Consider the following 23,383-nt stretch of genomic DNA (forward strand, 5'->3'; position numbering starts at 1 on the left):
TTACTTGGTATACTGTTTATTAGTATAAACAGCCTTAGCAGCTTGAGAATTAGTGCCTTTATGATTTTCTTTACTCTTTTACAAATGTTGGGAAGTCATTGAATTCTTTCTGAATAGAATACTTCACATATTTCACATGTTCCATTTAGGGAATTCATTTTGGAAAACAGATAATTTTGTTTTGATTATAACAGAGCAAATCCTATTATCTTCACTGGGAATTGCTATTAAAGGCAGATGTTGGTTCCTTAGGAATTCTTACGGAGTTTAGTGAGAATTAACGCAGCATATGTTGGGGAAGAGAACTTTTTTTTCCATACTCAATAATCTTAAACAATTACCTTTTTCAAAATCAGTTTGATGCATCATAACAAAATAGCAGAAAGGCACTAAAGATCAACTGAGCTGCTTTTTGACTAACATTTCAGGGATTGTGAAGCAGCAGATAGACAGCCATATCACAGATCCAGATCAACAGAACAGCGGCCTCTCCTAGAGCGGACCACCACCCGCTCCAGATCCACTGAACGTCCTGATACAAACCTCATGAGGTCGATGCCTTCATTAATGACTGGAAGATCTGCCCCTCCTTCACCTGCCTTATCGAGGTGAAAGATAAATCAATCAGACTAACTTCCCCTTTGCCCCACCAGCACATTTTATTTTCCCAGCAGCTAAATGGTCTCTTCTGTCATCCTTGGCTGATCACTAATAACAATCGACACTAACCTTTTCAGTGTAAGCACACTATTTATATTCCGTGGATATAATAGTGTGTGGCTACCATTGTAATTTGTTTATTAACTGTCCTGACCACATTTGTTTTGTGATTTCTCATTTATCAGGAGTCTTGGGTATTCCCTACATAACACACCTCATGGCTATCATGTTCTTCTCCTACAGAATGAGAAATTGTTTGTGTCCATTAGACATCACTTTTGGATAATCATCCTAATGACAGTAGTTAAAACTAGATTTTTAGTTTCTTTCTATCACTATTAATATGTATTGACCAATATCTTCTTTAGCTGAATTTTGAATTATTCAGGGTTTTACTTGTAGTTTCATGATATAATTTCTAATAAAGGGATATCTAATATAAGCCTGAGTAAAAATCTCTTAGGATCAAGGGAGGGAGGTTAGTGTTAAAGAGTTTGAAATCTGGTAGAAAGAAATATGAAGCATTATCTTTTATTTTTTGAGCTGTAGGCTTCTCTCCTTGCTTTCATATGGATAGAATTTCAGTTTACATTAATAATTCCATGGATTTTACTGTAAGACTTTGTGTGCATGTATCTGTGTATGTATGCATATTACATAACAGTATAAACATCTTCTGCTATTTAGATAATCATTCAAATATCCATATTTTGTCCTACTTTTCCTAACCTTTTAATCAGCAGCTAAACCTCCTTTAAAATTGCACCATACAGCTATCATATGAACCAAATATATTAAATATATTTAACTAATTCTATTGAAAATGAGTATTAATGATGTATCTTGTAGGTCTCATCCTCGTACTGGGTCTGTCCAAACAAGCCCATCAAGTACTCCAGTGGCAGGACGAAGGGGCCGACAACTCCCACAGCTTCCACCAAAGGGAACATTGGAGAGAAGTAAGTTTTATTTCTAATTGTGTCATATAGGATATACACATGGAAGCTAAGGTGAATCAAGATTTTTTTTTTTACTACCTTTGTATTAGCTTTCTTCTTTTGTTAATTGAATACCTTAGCTGCATTTTTAGTAGTTATATTTGCAAATACATGTATAAATATTCTATATTTTGCATTTAAAATCTATAATATTTGGAGGCAACCTATCATCATTGCTCTTGCACATTTTTCAAATTTTAATAAATGCGTTTTAAGAAGTAAATTTAATGATCTTAAATAAGCAGTTGGATGATATTTCTTTGCTACAACTAAGTTTATGTAATTGTTGATAGTTACATAAAGTTTATTAGTAACTAGCCAAATCAATTTTCACACACTGCAAAGGACTGGTTAGCTGATGCACAACAGTGGTGATCCTTCTCAAAACTGGAGTGCCAGAAAAAGGTAATCATGAATATACAAAGAAAGATGCATGTTGTACTGATATTTTTAATACTTTCAAATTTTTGCATAAGAAAACCCTATTTGCTTATACACAGATAAACATACTCCCCCAAAGGTCTATAAAGTCTTGGATAAAGGACCTCTAAAAGCATGGCCGATAGAATATAATGATTTTTAATGTCATTTTTTTAAATGGTCCCTTTATTTGGTAATGGGATGTGCATTGCCAAAACCAACAAACCAACAAGCATATTTAAGTCACCATTTAACTTCTCTTTAATAGATGATACATTCTGTGCCTTTGGAAATTTCTGTTGTTTTTAACCCCTGTGCTTTGGTTCCCTTTTTTTGTTTTGTTTTTATTTTGTTTTTCCTAGACAATGGAGTCAAGGAGATAGAACCTTATGAAGGTCTGTACATAAAGGAGGGTTTGTTTTGTGCTGATAGCCTTTTTGGGGGGCTATGTGAGCAAAAATAAACCCAACTGCAATTGATGTTCCTTCACTGTATAGACTTTTATTACAGTAAAATTATTGTGTTTTATGATTCTGATAAAGTGTTCAATTTTTGTTTTACTTCAAAAATATACAAAGGAGTTAAATTTCTTTGATTCAGTCAAGTAAGAATACAAAGAATTTAGCTTCTTTTCAATCACAAGGTAAATTTTGCTTTTTTTTAAAATTTTCTTTGACATAAAATTTTATATTTTGTGGAAGACTTTAACCAAAGATGTCAATTGCAGTCTGTGTTTATGTCATTGAGGATATACACCTAGTCTAGTTATAATTATCATCATATATTTTATTTTGTGTTTATGATGATTTTTTAATTATTCAATTTGGCTTTCTAGAAAAGGAAGTTTTTTTAATTAGATAGTGATTGTGCTTCATATTTCCTGCATCATTTTTTTATGTTATAGCAAGACTGTTTATAGTATAATAAAGTTAAATATGTACCGTTTTGTTATCAATGCTACGTTATGACTCAAGAGGAAAAATATTGAGTCTTGCTATATGGAATGTCATACATTTACCAAGACAATAAAAATTCCTCTGCTGATTATAGAATTCTGCCGATGATGTTGTAACTTTGAAGAACTGTCAGCTGTTTTATTTACTGGTGAATCTCCAGCACATAGAATAATGCCTGGCACATTATAGGCGCTCAATAAATATTTGTTGAGTGAATGCATGTAATATTTATTTACAAATTGAAAAGCTACTTCAAATAGTATAGAAAGTACCATTAAAATAAACTTGTCATTCTATATATGTTTGTAGTAAAACTCACATTTCTATAACCTATTGGTAACACTTTTTTAAGTGTATTGCATTTGGGCAGCAGTACTTTTATTGCCTTACAGAACTCAAAACAGGCTGTATTCTTGTTAGTTGCAGTTGAATGATTTATCAACTCCTATTTTGTGGTCCTTTTTATTTGCTATGTACTATGAACTATAATTTTAAACAACTCAGCACTATTGTGATGGTTATACGGCCTGATGAAAATATTTTAGCAGCATTACTGCAGTCTCTATTATTTACATAAAAATGGGAGTATATAGTTTTAAAAGTACTTTCCATAAGGGAAGTTCTGTAATACATATGGAATATTTGTCTCCTCTCCCCACAAATTTTAAAGATAGAGTTTTGGCATCATCTGTTGTCATATGAAGTCAGAAACACAGTTTATGCCATAATTTTTTCTAAATTCAATTTTGATATCTTCAGTAGCAATATTCTCTTGAAATATGAGTGCTCCATGCTTTGTAATAATAAATATACCAGAAAACTAACATTAGAGCTGATACTTGACATTTTTAATGAGCTTGTCAACAAACATTCTGTTTACTGTCTGATTTTTGCCGTATAGAATGTGTTAAAACTACAGTTTTCCTTTAATGTCCGTAATTGTGACTTTTCCATTTTTATAAATGAAAGAGAGCAAAAAAACTTCTTTTATTCTTTCCAGTATAAATTAAAATCCTTTGGAGAGGGTTTGGTTTTTTGTTTTGCTTAAGAGTGTGGATGATTGTAGCAGTGTTTTCATAAATATTAATATGAAGATTCCAGCAAATACATGATTGTATCATTTAGTTTAGCTTTAATGGCTATATATATTCTACTTTTCTAACTGAAGGTAAAGGTATAATGCAAAATTGACTATTGATTATGGTCTAAATTAAATTATGTTTGGATTATCTCTTTAAAAGTTGTCAGACATTGTAATTCAGTGACTGTTTTAGAATCAAAGTAATGGCATGTTTATCTTCTGATTCTGTTCAATAGCTGAAAAATGAGAATGTCCTAGTTTAATTCCTTTTGACTTGGAATATATTTATCTATTAAATTAATTAAAAGCCTTATATGTGTTGGTCTTGACAGTGGTACAATATTAGTTAAAATCTGAGAGAGAAAATGGAAACAATATAAAGAAAGTACAATGTACTAAATCCTGTAAGACATTATTATTTTTAATTTCCCCCAACTTTGATGTACTGCAATTTATAAAAATAAGAACGAGTTTATAATGTTACTTTTTTGTTTCTCTAGAAGAAAAGTTATATTATTTTTCTAAGAATATATCGTTTACAGATGAAGTATTTTGTCTTTCTTACAGTTGTTATGTATTACAGATGTTCATGGGCCACAATTTCTTTTATAAATCGAAGTTATCCTAAAAGGAGACAGTATGATAACTTATTCACAGTATACTTACTTGTTTCCCTAACATGTCAGAAACTTGTTAAAAAATAATCTATTCAATTCCTTATAATCACTCATTGTATCATGAATAATTTGAAAGTTTTTGCTTTATTTTATCGAGGAGTAACAAATGTGCGTGTCTGGTCTCACCCTTTCCTTTACTTGTGCACGTGCAGAAGCTAATGAAGAAACTAGACACGTGGAAGAGCAGGGGGGAGAGAAGCAGGGTGAGGAGATCAAAGCAGGTCTGTCTGTGTGTTTAAAATTAATAATCGAGCGTTTCAGAAGTATGACTTTCCTATTTCATGAAGACGTTAGGCTCTAGATTTATAATCTGGAATAGAGAACAGATTGTTCAGTCCTAATTTTAAAATACTTACTTAATTTTATTGATGGAGAGATATTACATGAGCTAAGTAACTTATCAGAGTATTTAATTGACCTGTTTGAACATTCTCCGTGTTGTTTAAATCAAAGTGAAATTATAGACAATGCATCTGACCAAGGTTTATACCTATCCTTTACCCCAGCTTTACATTCAGTTCGTGCAGTACCTACTGAAACACTGTATTTTGCCACGTGTTTCATTGAGTGCAGATACACTAAAGTCCTAGATTCTCCTCTCAACAAGTTTGATTTTTTAGAGGTAAATTACAAGTAAATTTGGGAAGAATATAAATTTTAAAATTTTAGTTCTTGAAACTTTTAGAAACCATCATAATTTATCCATAAAATTTTCTCTACAATAAGGTCAGGGACTCCCCTGGTGATCCAGTCATTAAGAATCTGCCTTGCAATGTAGGGCATGTGGGTTTGATGCCTGCTTGGGGAACTAAGATCCCACATGCCATGGGGCAACTAAGCCAAATGAAAAAAAAAAAGAACAATTAACCGTAGGTTCCTCTTCATTCCAGCTCAGTATTGCTCTAATATTTATTGACAATCCTAATTTCTCTTCAAAGAGTCCTCCTTCTACATGGAATGAAGACACTTCATTTTGGTATTTTTAAGCCCCAATTATGTTTACATATCATAATTTTTGCTTTATCAAAATGTTTATGAAAGGATTTAACTCAGCAGTATATTGCGTTCATGAATAGTAGTGTGGACTCTACGTGCCTTTTGTTCTCTCCTTTATCTTGTGTGAAAGCAGTGCCACTCCGTATATTGTGCATAAGATACGTTTTCATGGGTGCATTCTTACAGTAGTGATTGTAGTCTAAGGCAGAAAACCCCTTAAGCTGCAACTGCTAATTTTTAGTAATGATTTTTAATGTTATAAAGATGAGAAAAATTATCAGTGTAGATCTGGTCATGAAAACAAAGGCAAGTTTAGATTCCTAGATATAGAAAAGTGTCAGTATGTCTGTTCTGAACACATCAGATACTACTAGAATGTAACACATCTTCCATTTTCTTGAAGTGCTTTAGGAATAACTTTTTTAAGAGAATACTGTAAGAATGAGCTTCATTTTAATTCAGCTGTATAGTTAAAGTTTCCCTGCTTGCCCATTGCTATATTTCTGAAACTAGTCCATACAAATACTGAAGGTCTTTCAATACCGTTCAAGAATTGGCGTTTGCAGTAAAGTCATTGTTTGGGCTATCATTAGTTTGGAGACATCAGCAGTAGTTCATTTTACTTTTATTTATTTTCAACTTAATTATAAGGAAACCCATTCATTGAACCAGTTTGTCACGTATGCTTGATTCTCAAAATCAACTTAATTAGTAAATTATATTCATCCTTAAATTAGAATAAACCATAACTGTAATCTTCCTAACATCAAATGACTTGTTATTCTTCATTTTATTTTTATTATAGGCTAAGAAGGGTATACTTTACTCTTTAGCTCAGTACTGCAAGGTGTCATATTTAGTGCATGGGTTTGTTTCTCCAGTGTGTGATATCATCTTTTGTGGTGTGCTTGATTTTATTTGGGTTGTTAATGACCTTAATTATTCACTGTTGTCTGTTTTCAATGTTATAAAGACAATGAGGGAGAAACACCAAATCCACCTAATAATGGAAAAAAAGGCAAGTCTAATATGAAGTTAATAGTGCATTAATATATGTTAAATATCCTGTATTGACATTTGTGATGTGCATGAATGTGCTTTCTTTACTTAAATAAGTATAAATACAAGTGTAGTCCCAGCTTAAGTTATTCAACGTTTTCTGCTCTTTTAAAAATTTATTTCTGAATACAAAAAATTTTTTGAAGTACCTACCTTATTATTGGATCCTAGTATAATCTTATTTTATTGAATTTATGGCATTAAAAAGTTTTACTTTATTGGTCATAATAAGGAATGAGATTCTGAGGGAAATAGTGATGGTTGTATTATTATGCATTTAGAAAAACAGCATACATAGTTTTCAATCCAGAAATATTTTTTAAATTGAACTATTTAAAACTATTTTAAAGTAAAAATGAACTTAATCATAAGTTCAATAATATTAAACAAATTTATAATATTTGTAGATTTTTCACAGGTTTAAAACTAAAATTTGTAGCTTTTCAATCTTACATGTAAAGGTTCTAGTGACAGTGGTTATTGGGACCTCAGTCACTTACGTTCATTATTTATTTTATCATTTATATAAAACGCCTCTTGACTGCAAAACCTCACCGTTGTGATGTAGACCAATCCTACTCATGATATAGTTGGACCTAGAAAGAGTTATTGATGAAAATTTGAAAAATGAAAACTCTGTATATTTTACTTAAGACTAACTCTCATTTTTATTTAGTTTAATCTTTTCATCTTCTACTTATAATTAAGGTCTAGGTGTCTAATATTTCTTATTGGCATTTCTTTTGGGAGAGACAAATTTAGTGTTTATTTTGAATCTCATATTAAAGTTCACGAGTAAGGTTAAGGTAGGAGGTTGTTTTTTTAATTGCCTAAAGCATGTTTGTGGATCAGTGAAATTTATAGAAATTAAAGTGTTGTTACTTTGTTCTTTTACTTATATATAAAGAGAAAACAGTGAATTTTAACTAATGAAATACTTTCACCAGACTTTTTTGTTTGTTTCCTGACCTCTAATTGACTGTGAATATTGTTTGTTTTTATATATTAATTTTTATTTTATGTTGGAGTATAGTTGATTCCAGGTATAGTGAATTCCAGCTGTAATTGTGTGTTAGAAATGCTCAAGCATCGAGTTCCTCATTGATGGACTTTCACCATCCTCTCTTCTGATTTAGTATGGAAAGGGAAGAAATAATGAAGCTAACTTTATTCTGTCTCTTGGTGTGAAGGGCCCACATATCATTTTGGAATAGATGTAGTGTATGTTGCAGATTATCGAGATATATGATCAGCCAGAACTTCTCCATTAACCCTATATTAAAATCAAATTCTTTGGTTCATGAAATTGGTTTCAATTTTCTCAAATAATTATTTACCTAAAGGCAATCCTTTTTGATACATTGCTTTTCATACCTCCAGTGAGTTAAAATGAGACAGCTTATTCCATAGCATCATACTGCTAAGTCGCTTCAGTCGTGTCTGACTCTGTGCGACCCCATAGACGGCAGCCCACCAGGCTCCCCTGTCCCCGGGATTCTCCAGGCAAGAATACTGGAGTGGGTTCCCATTTCCTTCTCCAGTGCATGAAAGTGAAAAGTGAAAGTGAGGTCGCTCAGTCGTGTCTGACTCTTAGCGACCCCATGGACTGCAGCCCACCAGGCTCCTCCATGCATGGGATTTTCCAGGCAAGAGTACTGGAGTGGGGTGCCATTGCCTTCTCCGTAGCATCATACTACAAAACTCAAAGAACAAAATAACAGGCGAGTTTCTAGTTTTTTTCATTATTCATTCTTCCTACAAAGAATTTATGCATTCTTTCTACAAATAAAACTATTATATTCCAGTCTCCTTTTGGGAGTACTGGAGATATACTAGTGTACACATAAAACAAAGTACTTGCCTCATTGTCCTTATATTTATTAGGGGAAGCAAGTGATAAATAATGTATCATATAATTTCAGATACTGACATTTACAAAGAAAAAGTAAATCAGGATAATGGAATAGGTAGTGTTCTAGAGAGTAGGGTAAATGATTCCTGATAATTTTTTCTGAGAAGTATGTCATATTTGAGCAGAGACTTGAATTACCATTGTGAAGGTCTAGGTAAGAAAAGGGTATCTGGCAGAGGGAACAGCAAGCATGAAGGGTCTATATGGGAGCAAGTTTGACTTGTTGGAGGAACAGTAAAGAGGTCAGGTGAGTACTACAGAGTGAGAAAGGTGGAGAATGATGGTAGGTATGGTCAGAAAGGCTGGGGAGGTGACCCATATATGACCTATTGATCACTGTTAGGACTTTGCTTTTCACAGAATGAAAAAGAAAGATTTTTATTAAAGTGACACAAAAACTGTTTCTTTAAAAAAAAAAAAAATCAGTTTGATTGTTAGGTTGAAAATAAGCCGAAAGAATGAAGATTAGAAACAAGGAGAGCTACTAGGAGGCATTCCTAATAACCCAGGAAAGAGGTAATGGTAGCTAACTTATACCAGAGTAATAGGAGTCGTTCCATTCTGGATAGATATGCAAAGATAGAACCAACAGAGTAACCTGATGGGGTAAGAGAGATGCAGTGATAAGATCCAGGTATTGGCCCGGAGTAGTTGGAAGGATATGGAGTTTCTATTAAATGGTAGAGGGAAAAACTTGAGAAAAGTAGAGTTGGTGGGAATATCAGGTGCTCAATTTTAGATATAAGATAGATATGTTGTTAGACATGTAAGATATGATGTCAAATAGGCAGTTTGAAATGTGTTCTGGATTTTACTTTAGAGATTCAGACTATGTAGTTTTAGATTTATGAGTTATCCTTATAAAGAGAGACTTAAAACCATGATGCCCATTGAGATCACAAGAGATCACAAGTGTAGACAGCTAAAAGAAGTCTGAGGACTATGAACTGAGCTATTCTTATTTAGAAGTTGAAAGGATGAAGAAACAAGAAACTTAGAAAGAGTAGGAGGAGAGGTAGAGGGGAAGCCATGGATTCTAGCGTCCTAAGTGCAAATAAAGTACTTGAAGCAAAGAGAATTATCAAGAAGGTAAAATCACTCGATTTAGCAAATAGGAGACCATTGTGTTAAACTTTTTTTAGAGAAGTTTTGGTGGAGTTGTAAGGGGTAAACGGCCAATCGTTGTTGTTTAGTTGCTAGGTCATGTCCAACCCTTTTGCGATCCCATGGTCTGTAGCCCACCCCACCTCTATCCATAGGATTCTCCAGGCAAGAATAGTGGAGTAGGTTGCCGTGTCCTCCTCCAGGGGATCTTGCCAACCCAGGGATCAAACCCGCCTCTCTAATGTCTCCTGCATTGGCAGCCAGGTTCTTTACCATTAGTACCACCTGGGAAGCTCCCCGCATTGGCAGGTGGAATCTTTACCTCTGAGCCAAAAGGACGATTAGAGTGGATTAAAAGAAAGAAATGGAGGTTTTTTGCCTGGGAAATCCCATGGACAGGGGAGCCTGGTGGGCTACAGTCTATGGGGTTGCAAGAGTCAGACCCGATTTTGCAACTAAACCACCACCACATAGACACCTTTGGCTATAAAGGGAAGAAAGGAAATAAAAATCTGGACTAATGGGAAAAGTCAGGGGAGCAAGCAAGAATACATGAAAGATATGTGGGAAACTTTGTGCTCATTCTTTGACTTGTAAATCTAGATCGGCTAATTTGTTCTCTAGAGTCATCTGCCTATAGTTTGCCAAGATATGTATCGTGTTCTGTAGCTTTGTTCCTAGATCTAGAATCAAGACTTAGATTTGGAAGGAGCCTTATAAATCTGATAAAACAGCTTTGCTTCACTGATAAAAGAGCATAATCTAGAGGATTAGCTTTCTTCAGTGCACGTAGGAGCAGATTTCTAGTCATGACTCCCTGTGTTATACATGCACATACCATGCCTTTTCAGATGAATGGCATTTTCCTTGCACGTGTTTCAACCATGTGTGTATGTGTGTTTTAGATATTAGTCAAGTTCGCCTCAGCCAATAGCTGCTATTTCCAATTTGTTGTACTAGGCAGTCATTGAGAATGCAATGATCAATAAGATACATGTCCTGCTTTGGGGAGCTCCCAATAATAATTTGATGATAAAAACAAATAAAACATAGTTGGTAAATTTATAACATATTACTTACATAGAGTCTCTTAAGATTGTGATACATACAGAGGAAGTAAGTTGTGAAGTGTTCTGGGCGTGTTTTCATGCCAAAATATTTTCCCACTGCTTGTGATAGTACTTCATATTCTGATATTCTTTAATGGCTTAATTATTTTAATACTATAAAACAGAATTTCCAGAACACTGAAATGTAAATTTTCCTGAGGGGACTGATCTGAGTTATTATTACATAGAAATTTCAAAGGAAACAAGTTAGAGCCTGTGAATGGAGAAAGTCAAGTATGGGGACAGAGCTGCTGGAAAATGTGGATGAGTATTTGGTACCTTGGGAGGGTGATCATGATAAACTCTGCCCTGAAGTAGCCCCTTGTGAATGGGCTTCCCTCACAGCTCAGTTGATAAAGAATCCACCTGCAATGCAGGAGACCCCGGTTCGATTCCTGGGTCGGGAAGGTCCGCTGGAGAAGAGATAGGCTACCCACTCCAGTATTCTTGGGTTTCCCTTGTGGCTTAGCTGGTAAAGAATCTGCCCACGATGCAGGAGACCTGGGTTTAATCCCTGGGTTGGGAAGACCCCCTGGAGAAGGGAAAGGCTACCCACTCCAGTATTCTGGCCTGGAGAATTCCATGGACTATACACAGTCCATGGGGTTGAAAAGAGTCAGACATGACTGAGCGACTTTCCCTTTCACTTTCTACTCTAAATAACATTCCTTGCTATGTAAATATGCTATAAATTAACTTCTCAATTTAGTTTATTTAAATTGCTTACAGTAATACTTGTCACAAAGTAAGTACTATTATTTCTTGCTATAATCTTGTGTTTTCAGCAAGAATCTGAAAATTTGGATTTCAGGTGAAACTAAACCTGATTATGATCATCACTCTGAACCAATTATTTCATATGTATTATTTAGTGGTTTTGAGGAAAATAGTAGCCCTGATGCTGTTCTTGGTCACGTAATTTGCATAAGCAACAGTACAAGGAGGAGAGAAACTCCCTGAATTGCAGTATGAATCGGTGCATGTTGTGCAGCATTTGTACGTGTTTCAGTCCACATGTAAAGCTCAACATGCAAATGTCTAGAATACTTTTCTCTAAGTTAAAATTGCTTAAACCATTTGGACTTTTCCAGTTTCATAATGTTTAGAGATCTCCACTGGAAGTCAATACATCAGGTTTTAAACTCATTTCTACTCTTGTGCGTATGACCTCTGACAAGGCTTTTGTTGTAATTTCTCTGAACCTCAGTTTCCTCTTCTGTAAATAAACTAACCTGTAAGGATCTTTAACAGAGACTAAGTGTTTTGGAGATGTGGCTAAAAAATTGTTAGTCTCAAATAGTTTTTACCTAATTTATAGTTTATGATGTTATTGGTGTTTTGTTAACTGTGTCTGTTTTGGGAAACTTAATGGCCCTATCCTACTATTGTCCATTAGTGAGCCATTCACTGTGGGATTATTAACTAAACTCTACCACACTGCCTTCACAGTCAAGTTCCTAAAGATACACAATGAGACGTAAGGAAAAATATTTTGTTCCTTTGAGTCTCAATGTATAGTTGCCTACATCATTTCATATATAGAGAACCATATAAATAAGAAAGGAAGACAGGAAGGAAGGATGGGAAGAAGAGGGGAAAAATACAGGTTTCAAAGGAATCAAAAATAATAAAATAACTTTTACAGTCTTCATAATGGATACTTGCTTCTATAAGTATTCAAGGAATCAGATAGCATTTAGGGTGACGGTGTGGACAGGCTTCGTTTTGCTGGCTCTCTGTATTCTCACAAATGCTTCTAGAGTAAAGAGAGTACCAATACCCATGTCTTAATTTCCAAATTTGCATAATATCTAGATAGGAATAGATTTTATAATGGCATTGGTAGATATTTCCTAAAGACAGCATTCTCTGCTAACTTAGATGAATAACGCTTTGACAAAAAATAAAATGGGAGAGACTGAGGGATACGTTAAAATAGCAAGGAATTTATCATATATTTCACTCAATTACATCTGTTTTATAGAATAATAGCTTGGTGACAGTGAACAAGATGGATTTGAAAGACTGAGGACTTGTGACTGTTTAGGGTATTTCAGTAGGCAACTATATGGTGACCTCTATTACTTAACTTGTAAACAAATATGTTCTAATTTCTTTTCCTAATCTTCCCTTTCCTTCACGGTAGCCATTCTTCCTTATTTTTCTTTGCTTCCCCTTTTGCTCATTTTATTTCTTTTAGATTACCAAAGCCTCAATTAATCTAATATGGGAGAGAACCCCTCCTACCTCACACCTTTCTGCAAACTTCAGCCATTTTTCACAACACACCATTTTTGGCTTCCTAAATACAAACAGCCATCTTCTGTTTGTTTGTGAAAATAGCATAATCTTAGGAAGGTGGTAGTGCTACATAAAGATCACAAGTTTTGGAACCTCGGTTCAGGGCCTGCCTTTATAGTGGGCCGACTTTGTGACTCTAGGTCCTTATGTCAAGTTAGTTCATCTGAGAAAAGCAAATCTTAGCATATCCCAATATGCTATTTGGAGAATAATCTTTTATCCCCAATATGCTGTTTTGAAAATAAAATGAGGTAAATCCTGTGAAATTGTTTGTGAACCTGGGCAACTATTTAGTTCTGATCCTTATTAATCAGTTCTTTATTTTCTTACCTGTAGAGAACACCTGATAAAATGTCCTTTCTGTGGTTTATAGGGTCAGATATGATGCTGAATGTGAAAGTACATTGAAACGCATAGTATCATACAAATACAGTCTTTTAACATGGGGATTTGTGCTCTTTAAATTGTTGTCTTGGTATAGGATTGTACTAGCTGGAATATAGGTATTCTGTAGACATGTAGGTTTTTAAAATATCACTTAAAAATATCTCACAGTTTAATTTTCATGAGTAAGTTGTTTCTTCAAATCATCTAACAGTTATTAAGTCAGTCTTTAGGCTTCCCCATCTACAAATTAAATTCATAACTGAATGTTTACTTGATGCAATTATCCCCCTATAAAAAAATGTTTTCTCTACTTGACTGGGTTTCTAGTTTGCAGCTGAGCAATGGGACATTCTTTTGAACTCATACTTATCAACTAAGTTGCTATGCATCTCTGATTTTTCACCTCTACTCTTTGGTAGTAGATGTACAATATCATGGGTTACTACTTTGTACTTAAATCTTAAGGTCTTTATTATTTAACATTAAGAGGACTATTTTTTAAATTACCACAATAATCCTTCAATACTTCAATAATCAATACTTCAATAATCCTTCAAAAGAAAAGACTATCTTTAAGGGGCTGCATGCTTAGCACTTTTTTGCTATTTTCCTTTAATGTAACTAAAACACTTTTCAAACAATTTGAACATTTTCCTGAAATTTTCTATAGTTTATTCTTAATGACATTAAGTATTTCATTTTAATTATATGACCAATAAATTCAAAGAGGGCTAGGTATGGCTAATATTTCGCATTGTTTCTGGAGTGATGAATTAATTATTTGGTAGTCAGTTCAGTGCCTTTTATGACTAGTTCTGTTTTAAATAGACATTTGAGTTTCAACATAGGGTTTGATAATAGTCACATTTAGAACTTCTAGAAAATCTTCTAGATGCAGTGTCTTAATTTTATCGTCTCTGGTGTAAGTACTCTCGCATAAAATCTTGACTAATCAGTAGTAAGAAGACAGAGCAACTCTATAAATTTAGAGCTGGCATTAACCTTTGAACTTCCTTACTGTGAAGGTAACACATTAGAGGCAGAGGGGCTATAAAATTTGTCTAAGGTTATACACCTAGTTAATGGCAGAAATGTTCCTAAAAGCCACCTTAGTCCAGTTACATATCTGGTACCTCCTTTATCAATCATTGATAGCCTTGATCCAAGTCTTAGTCCAGTTACATATCTGGTACCTCCTTTATCAATCATTGATAGCCTTGATCCAAGTCTTAGTCCAGTTACATATCTGGTACCTCCTTTATCAATCATTGATAGCCTTGATCCAAGTCTTAGTCCAGTTACATATCTGGTACCTCCTTTATCAATCATTGATAGCCTTGATCTAAGTCTTAGTCCAGTTACATATCTGGTACCTCCTTTATCAATCATTGATAGCCTTGATCCAAGTCTTAGTCCAGTTTCATATCTGGTACCTCCTTTATCAATCATTGATAGCCTTGATCCAAGTCTTCTTTCACTGTTTTATTGTCTGGTATTTATAAATGGATGGTTATGAGATTTTTTTTTTGTTACTTCCATGTAATAGATTTTCTTCAACTAAAATGTTTGTCAACTCAAAAAAGTGTTTAAAAACTAACTCTGTTTTGTGTTAGGATATTTTCCTTCACACTTCAGAATATGCTTTCTACCAATATATAGAAAAGTTGAACCATTTTCAAAACAAGCTGTTTCTACTTCTACACGCTGTCTTACTTCAGAAGGTAGCATATCATTCTTTTTTGGAACATCACAAACTCTACCAAATGGTGAAATTTGAAATAGCTTTTTAAATGACAAATGTATAGGATTTTAGAAAATTTGGTTTTAGAACCAACTCTTTATTGCTTGTGAAATCTTATATATTGATAGATTACCAAAAGTGCTGGTCATTCAAAATCAAGAAATATTGTATTATAAATGAGTTTATTATTTTCCCCAACATAGGGAAATTAGTCTGTTGTTTTTGTGTTAACCACAGATTAATTTTGACTAAGAAGACATCATTTCTTTGTTCTTTTAACTAAAGAGGATTTAACTAGAGTCTTGAAATTTATCAGAAAATTTATTCTTTAAAAAAGGCTTTTAAGATTTCTCTTTCCACTAACAGTTGATTTAAACATGGTGTCTTTATCCAGATTGTTTACTATTTGGGAATGCTATTTTGCATCTTTATCAGATTATTATCAATTAGAAAATCAGGGAGGTAAACTACATGCCAAAGTACAAATTAAATACTCTCAAAGCAAGAAGTTTATTTCCTGCTGATTTATGCTGGACCAGAGTAAAATGCCTTTACTAAATAGCATTTACATATTTCAGGTCTAGGAACTGAAAAACCCTTATGTTTAATGCAGTCAATTCTAGCAATATAAGTAAATAAAGATAGTAGTGTACTCAAAATCATCCATATTTGATGTTGCAATATAGCATTTTTTTTTCATTTTTGACAGTGCTTTTTATCTTCCTGATTATATTTTGCTTCAGTTCAGTTCAGTTCAGTTGCTCAGTCGTGTCCTATTCTTTGCGACCCCATGAATTGCAGCACGCCAGGCCTCCCTGTCCATCACCAACTCCTGGAGTTTACTCAGACTCACGTCCATCGAGTCAGTGATGCCATCCAGCCATCTCATCCTCTGTCGTCCCCTTCTCCTCCTGCCCCCAATCCCTCTCAGCATCAGAGTCTTTTCCAATGAGTCAACTCTTCGCATGAGGTGGCCAAAGTGCTGGAGTTTCAGCTTTAGCATCATTCCTTCCAAAGAAAGCCCAGGGCTGATCTCCTTAGCTTAATATTATAAAATAGGTTAGTATTTCATTCCAGTATTCCATTATTTATGGCCAAAGGTGAATAAGTACCAGAGGATCATTTACGGCATGGTGAAACCTCCTGGGGATTAAAATGTCCTTAGATGGTAACTGTCTACTTGACTTATAGCTTTAGAAACGTGAGTAAAAAGAAAAGCAAGTGTGTATACTTAAGTGTTTGTGAATGCTACTATGAGATTAAGATTGAAGAGTGACCAGTGAATCTTTTGAAACATGATCTACAAGGCCCAACGTGATCCGTACTCCTTCCACTTCCTTTTTCATTACCTCTTTAACCTCACGTTCTGTGATTTTCCATTTTCTCTTCACTGTACTCCAGCCAGGAGACCTCTGTGCTTTCCTAGAGCATATCAGACATTCTTCCACCTCAGGACATTTGCATGTGCTGTTCTTCTACCTGTAATGCCCTCCCTTAATAATCATAGGCATAACTCCCTTACTTCCTTAAGTTCCTCACTCAAAACCTTCCTTCTCAATCAGAATTTCCTTGACTAAGTATTCAAATTTGCATCACACCTTGCACAGTTCCCTTATTTCTTACCTACTTCATGTTTGTCTTCTTAGCACTTAGCAGTATCTAAGTCACAACATATTTTACTCATTTATCTTGTTTATAATTCATTTCTCCCACTAGAATATAAATTTTATGAGGCCATGGATTTTTGTCTTTTGTTGTTGCTGTTATATCACCAATGGCTAAACATGCCTGGATTATAGTAGGCGCTGAATAAATATTTTTTGAATGAATGAATGTTATATTATACTACAAATAATTCCAAATGATTTTAGATAAGCCAGATAATGCATATTCAATGATACCAACCTAATATTCATGTTTTATTAAGATACTAATTTTTATTAAGATAATATTCCATAGCACATGTATTTTTCTGTTGTTTAATGAAAGTACTAAATATGGTAGTAAATAAATCACCATTTTATCTTATTGTATATTAAATGTAACAGATTTTCTCTTGATTTGTATGAAAATCTCTGTATTTTAGTTCCATATAAACATTTCGTTCACCACACTAATGTTTAGCAAAATGTTTATTTATAACACAAATTAATATTATTCAATATTTATTAAAAAAACTTTATTTGATATATCACTGAAATCATTTTCTTCATACATTCAATAATCTTTTATTGAAAATAAAGTTTAGAATTTCCTGAAAGTAAACTTAAGTGCTTTGGATTTTAAAATCTATAAAAATTTTAAATGTCATATGTCTATATTTAAAACATTAACTGCATACTACTGAGAGTTTATGGAAGAATTTACAGGAAAAATAATTTTTTAAAATTAGATCCCTGAAGTATTTTTAGGTTTTTAGAACACAAATTATCTAACGTGTCTGGCAACTCTGATTATATTTTTTGATTTGTATTAGAAGTTACATGGGAAGACCAGCAGAAAAAGATGAATGGTACAATAAGTGATGACAAACCATTGCCGACAAAGAAACACCAGTCTGAGCCAGGTTTGTCAGGATTTGGAAAACAGCTGAAAGCATGAGGCTATAAGCATTGCATTTCATGCTTTTTGAACATGTGTGTGCTGTTGTGCCTCGTTTTTCTCACTTTGGTGTGAACGTTAGAGAGTGTAGAGCTTGTTTAGATTAGAATGGTGAAAACAATTCAAGATTTATTTAGAAAACTAGTTATACATGTTTTGGAAAAAGCAATAATTTTATTATTAAGATTATTTCTTTAGGGAAACGGTGACTAACTTAAGCACAAATAATAACATATATTTGGTTGTTCAGACCCAAATGAAATGAAAAGTGCTTACATCCCTTTACAAGTTCTCTAGAAAGCTCAGTATATATATATTTTAAGTTTGTCTTTGTAGGCCATTCCTTATATTTAATTGCAAATGCTATCAAGGTATTATATCAATTGGTAATGATTTACTTACAACTTCTGGAGCTAAAATTATTGCAACCCAAACAAGACAGAATGCTGGCATAGTATGTGAATTCAATAGTCTCTTCAAGCCATTAATTCTACCAGTAAATTGAAATGAAGTGATTTTATTTTCTTCTTTCTTTCTTCTCTTTTTCTGGGGAGATATGATTAAGTAGGAGAGGACAAAAACTTGAACCAGAAGCAAAAGAAAGAGATGCAAAGTGCAGAGACAAGTCAACTGAATAATCAACACTACTTTTAATCAGTAATTGGATGAGAGTACAATGAAAATTTCATTCAAAATTTAAGAACGCTAATGGTGTTTTATAATACTATCATCTTTAAAAATTATGTTTATAGTAACAAGGTTAATGTATTTTTATGCAGAAGTTCAGTTCGTGTTAAATCTCTGAAACCTGTAGTTTAAAATATGTCAATATAGGAACTTCCCTGCGGCCCAGTGTTTAGGACTCCGCCCGTTCACTTTCACTTTCACTCACTCCACAGAGGGTCTGGGTTCTATCCCTGTTAGGGAACTAAGATCCTGCAAGCCACAGATGTGGCTTAAAATAAAATATCAATATATAAATAAAACTAATTTATTAATAAGTATTCATTGCTATGTTGTTGTACACCTGACATTATGGTAAGCACTCAGTTCCTGGGGTAGACAAGAGAGATGCAGCAATTGCCCTCATAGAGCTTACATTCTGGCAATAATACATAAGTTAAAAATAATTATACTAAGGATTTAGTTGTTATAATTGTGATAGTGCTATTAAAGAGAATAGGATGTTTTGAGAAGTGTTGTGTCACATAAGTCTGGCGGGCAAGGATAAAAATGTGTGCTGTGTTGTGTCCGACTCTTTGTGACTGCATAGACTGTAGCCCACCAAGCTCCTCTGTCCATGGAATTTTTTAGGTAAGAATACAAAGTGAGTTGCCATTTCCTCCTCCAGGGGATCTTCCCAACCCAGGGACAGAATCCTTGTCTCCTGCATTTCTGCATTGGCAGGCAGGTACTTTACCACTGAGCCACCCGGAAAGCCCATAAGGAAAAAATGCCTTTGTGCAAAAGGCTTAATCTGTGAATTCTCTGTTAGTGAAACAATTAAATTCTAAAAATTAAAAAAAAAAACACTGAAATCATATTGAGAATTTAAATATATTCATAAAGTTGTAAGAAAAATATCTTATACTTTTTTTCAAATCTTCAATTAAGAATCACTTGTTCATCTAAGAATCACCAAAATATTGATATATGGCAGAGACCAATCACAGTATTGTAAATCATTATCCTTCAATTTAAAATAAATATGTAAATAATCAGTTTATTTGGAAAATAACAAGTAGCTTAATATATTTCAGAAGACTTTAAAAAATAAAGTATAAAATTGGTTTTATGTTATGATTTATATTATGATTTATATTATAATTTTGTTATGATTTTTAACAAACATTATTAGTGTAAAAATATCTTCTTGTTGTGTTGTGTGATATGATTATCCTTGGTCCTAAACTATTATTTATTTCTCTTGCTTGCCATCATGAATACCCTTGTCGCCATATATTATTTATGTAAATAAATTACATAAAAATCATGAAAATTTCATGATTAATTTCATATTAAAATCATGAAAAGATACAGTATTTGGCCAAATATATTTTTAAGCCTCACAAATGAAATTTCTTAAATTTCCTTTAGATATTTTTAATTTGTGTATTCTCATATATTGCATATATTTTTATTACTTAAGTCTTTAATTAAGTATAAGCTATGTATGCAGTAGAGAAAAATTAATGCAGTTAGAGTGCCTTAATGTCATGGTTTAAAATGTTTATAGATTTTTCCTACCTTGGCAATTGTGCATTTTCCTATATACTGGGAAATTCCTGGGAATTCAAACCCTAAATGTCATGAGTAAGTATGCAATATGCTAAGGCATTAAATACTATGTTAAATTCTATTGTTCATAAATATTTTTGTTTCTAAAAGAAAGGTAGAATATGTTGAGAATATTTTTAATGATTGAAACTTTGGAATGATAGGATGGGTAGAAAACAGTGGGCTGATTATCAGGTGGGCCTAATTGCATTTCAATAGCCTGTTTATGAGTTGGACTTCACAGAAGACCTCTTTGGATTCACTCTTTATATTTAAATATATCTACCATATTAATTATCAGTAATTATGATCAGTGTTTACTATATAATTTTTATTCATTAAAATCTAAGAGATCATCTTCCATTGATAGTCAAAGTTTTTTAATCAAAGGATTATTGTAGTAAACTTGTGGCATTAGAAAAAATTTGTAAAGGCTTGAACCCAAACCTGAGATGCATTGTTGGCTATGTATCAATCACATTTATTGTTATTTTTTTCTTTTGCTGTCTTACGAAAATTTATACAAGAACAACACTAGGAATTTTGCATTTTAAGGATGTATACTAACAATTAAAACACTGCTTGAAATTTTTATTTTAAATATGACTATGGATCTGGAGTGCTAAATGGCATGATATAGACTAGAAAATGGGTTAACAAAACTTAGATGAACTTTAAGTAATATGGGTTAGTATCTGCTTCTTTAAATAAAAATACATCTCTGAACTAGGTTGTTCTGAGAAAAATATCAGCAAATGTGTGATTTATTTTCAGTATATCTAACTTAACTAACAGCAATATAGATGAAAATCCCTGGGAAAGATAATGACGTTTATTGAATTAGTATCTTTGATGTGATCATAAAATTCAAGAATTTTATAAATGATTTTAAAACCTAGGTTTTATGTTTAATCTTCAGAGTAAATCATTAAATATCTTCTTCATGTAGAATGTGTCGTAGATTTGGGGTAGGCCATAAAGTTAACAAACCATTCTTAATGCTAATCAAGGACACGCGAGCATGTAAAATCTGTTGTTTATTTTCTCAATAAACAATCCAATTCTAGACTAGAATACTATGCCTACAATAATATACTGTTTTTAAATGATGAAAACAAAGTTAATCTGTTGAAATTTATTATTTTCACTTTGTGAGTTATCTGTTCTTCTAGTAATTAGCATAATAAATGGCAAAAGAGCATAGTTTTACATAAAATATTTTATCTCATATTTTACTTAAATTCAAAAGTAGTTTGCTGCAAAAGCTAACTTCAGTTATACTAATGAATGTTTTAGACTGATAAAATTTCTCTTTCTCCAGAATAAAAAACTCTTGGACTTAAATAGTTCAGAATCTACAATACTTTGAGATGTAATTATAAATGATTTCTGATACATGTGATGATTAATTGATAACTATAAAAAAAGATTGTCCATCTTGATTTGTCTTTTTCTAAGTGGAAGGTATGCTGTAGCTAGGAAAACCTACCATTGACTTAGCTACTTTTTGTATAATTACCGTGAAACGTGACAGTGCTACTTACCTTGCTGTATCTTATCTGGAAATAAGTGCTTATGATTTTCTGGAAAAGTGAGGGCAATGAAGCACTTTCCTGGGTGACTGTATGATGATACAATTTTTTGGAAATTGAGAATATTCAAAGTAACAAGTTATGTTTTACTACTTGCTATAACATTTTCTGTTCATAAGCCCCTGGTTTTAGCATTATATGATTTAATGTATTAACCTTTAATTTTTTCCAAAATAGAGTTTCCATATTGTATTTTTTATGGATCTGCAACTATGGTGAAGGCAGGGATTTTTTTTTACTCAGTTCAACCTTTGGAGTTATGCTTTATAAAATTTATCATGAGGCAAACTAAATATTCAAAAGTGTGTTATGTTAGTGAATTTCATACTTAAAATTTTTCCTTGATTATTTTGATATTTGTGCTTTTGTTTTCTTTCATTCTTGAATACTCTAACCTTTCTTAAAAGTAGAAACAATATATTTCAGACTAAATCAATGTTTTAATTTAGTCTTTAATTAAATGCTAGTCTAATCCATCTTATCTGGGAAAAAGAATCAAGGTTGTATTCTTGGTTAGTATTAACAGGCTGGTAATTTCTAATTATTTCTGGATTGTTTTAGAATGAATATATTTTGGCAGGAGAACATGATATAAAACAAACTAAGTAGATATTTTATAGAATGCAAATCAACTGATGGGAATTTTAGAATTAAGTACTGCTGATACCTTCAGATGTAAATATAGCATTGTTAACAAGGATATTCTCCTGGAATAATGTGAGATTTCATGACTTATGAGTTTACTTGCTCATTTAAAGTTGCTTCCATTTTCATTAAACATACAGATAAATTATAAGGCCAAGCCTGTACTTAAGTGACTTTCTTTTTTATGATAAGTAGCATGCTATAGTTTGGAAATCAATTATTTTAAACTCCTTCAAAAGTACTCTAAGCATGTTTTTCTTCTGCATTTAAAATTGCATTACAAGTAAGACTCTAAGGATAGGATCAGAAAAAAACTGGCACAGCTAGGAATAAGAAACAAGATAAATATTTTTGTTAACTTTAAAAATGTTAATATTTCAAAAGATCATGCTTCACTTATTCCAATAGGTAGGTAGAAACTTTTGTAAATATTCAATAATCTGAAGGTTGTTGCAAAATTGTGGAAAGTAATAACTAGTTTAGAAAATAAATTTGAATCACTTAGATTGAGGAGTTTTTCAACAATATTTTTGTCACAGTAGGGAAATTTTAATTTGAAATCTGTAAACTTTGATAAACATTTTGATTTTTTATTCTAGGTCTTTCCTGATCTTTATATTGTTGAGATACCTACTAAGTAGATGCTTTGCTTAGGCTTTATTTTGAAAAATATCTCTCCTTCCCTCAAAGGAAACATTCTAAGGCTCCTATGACCTTTAAAAAACCCTCATGCGTGCATGCTTTGTCACTTCTGACTCTTTGCAACCCCATGGACTATTGCCCCCCAGGCTCTGCTATTCATAGAATTCATAGAGTGGGTTGCCATTTCCTCCTCCAGAAAAAAGCCCTCATACTTATTATTAACTT

The 23,383-nt window shown here is 32.9% G+C and overlaps 1 protein-coding gene across 13 annotated transcripts in view; it reads left to right on the forward strand.

Moving 5' to 3' along the window:
* The window catches only part of RIMS2 (regulating synaptic membrane exocytosis 2), a 605,965-nt gene that overhangs the window by 401,443 nt on the left and 181,139 nt on the right, over nucleotides 1-23,383 (forward strand). For 6 of the 13 annotated variants that reach the window (XM_086336261.1, XM_086336251.1, XM_086336265.1 and 3 more), the window contains 3 exons: nucleotides 429-608; nucleotides 1,510-1,619; nucleotides 2,441-2,473. In XM_086336261.1, the coding sequence (XP_086192387.1) occupies nucleotides 429-608; nucleotides 1,510-1,619; nucleotides 2,441-2,473 (323 nt within the window). The remainder of the gene's footprint in view (nucleotides 1-428; nucleotides 609-1,509; nucleotides 1,620-2,440; nucleotides 2,474-23,383) is intronic. The other 7 variants (XM_086336253.1, XM_086336260.1, XM_086336252.1 and 4 more) reach the window with 3 other exon arrangements.

The sequence above is a fragment of the Bos grunniens genome, chromosome 14 (genome assembly GCF_055505025.1).
Source record: "Bos grunniens cultivar Pamir isolate PY7600 chromosome 14, Bosgru_T2T1.0, whole genome shotgun sequence".
NCBI classification, from domain to species: Eukaryota; Metazoa; Chordata; class Mammalia; order Artiodactyla; family Bovidae; genus Bos; species Bos grunniens.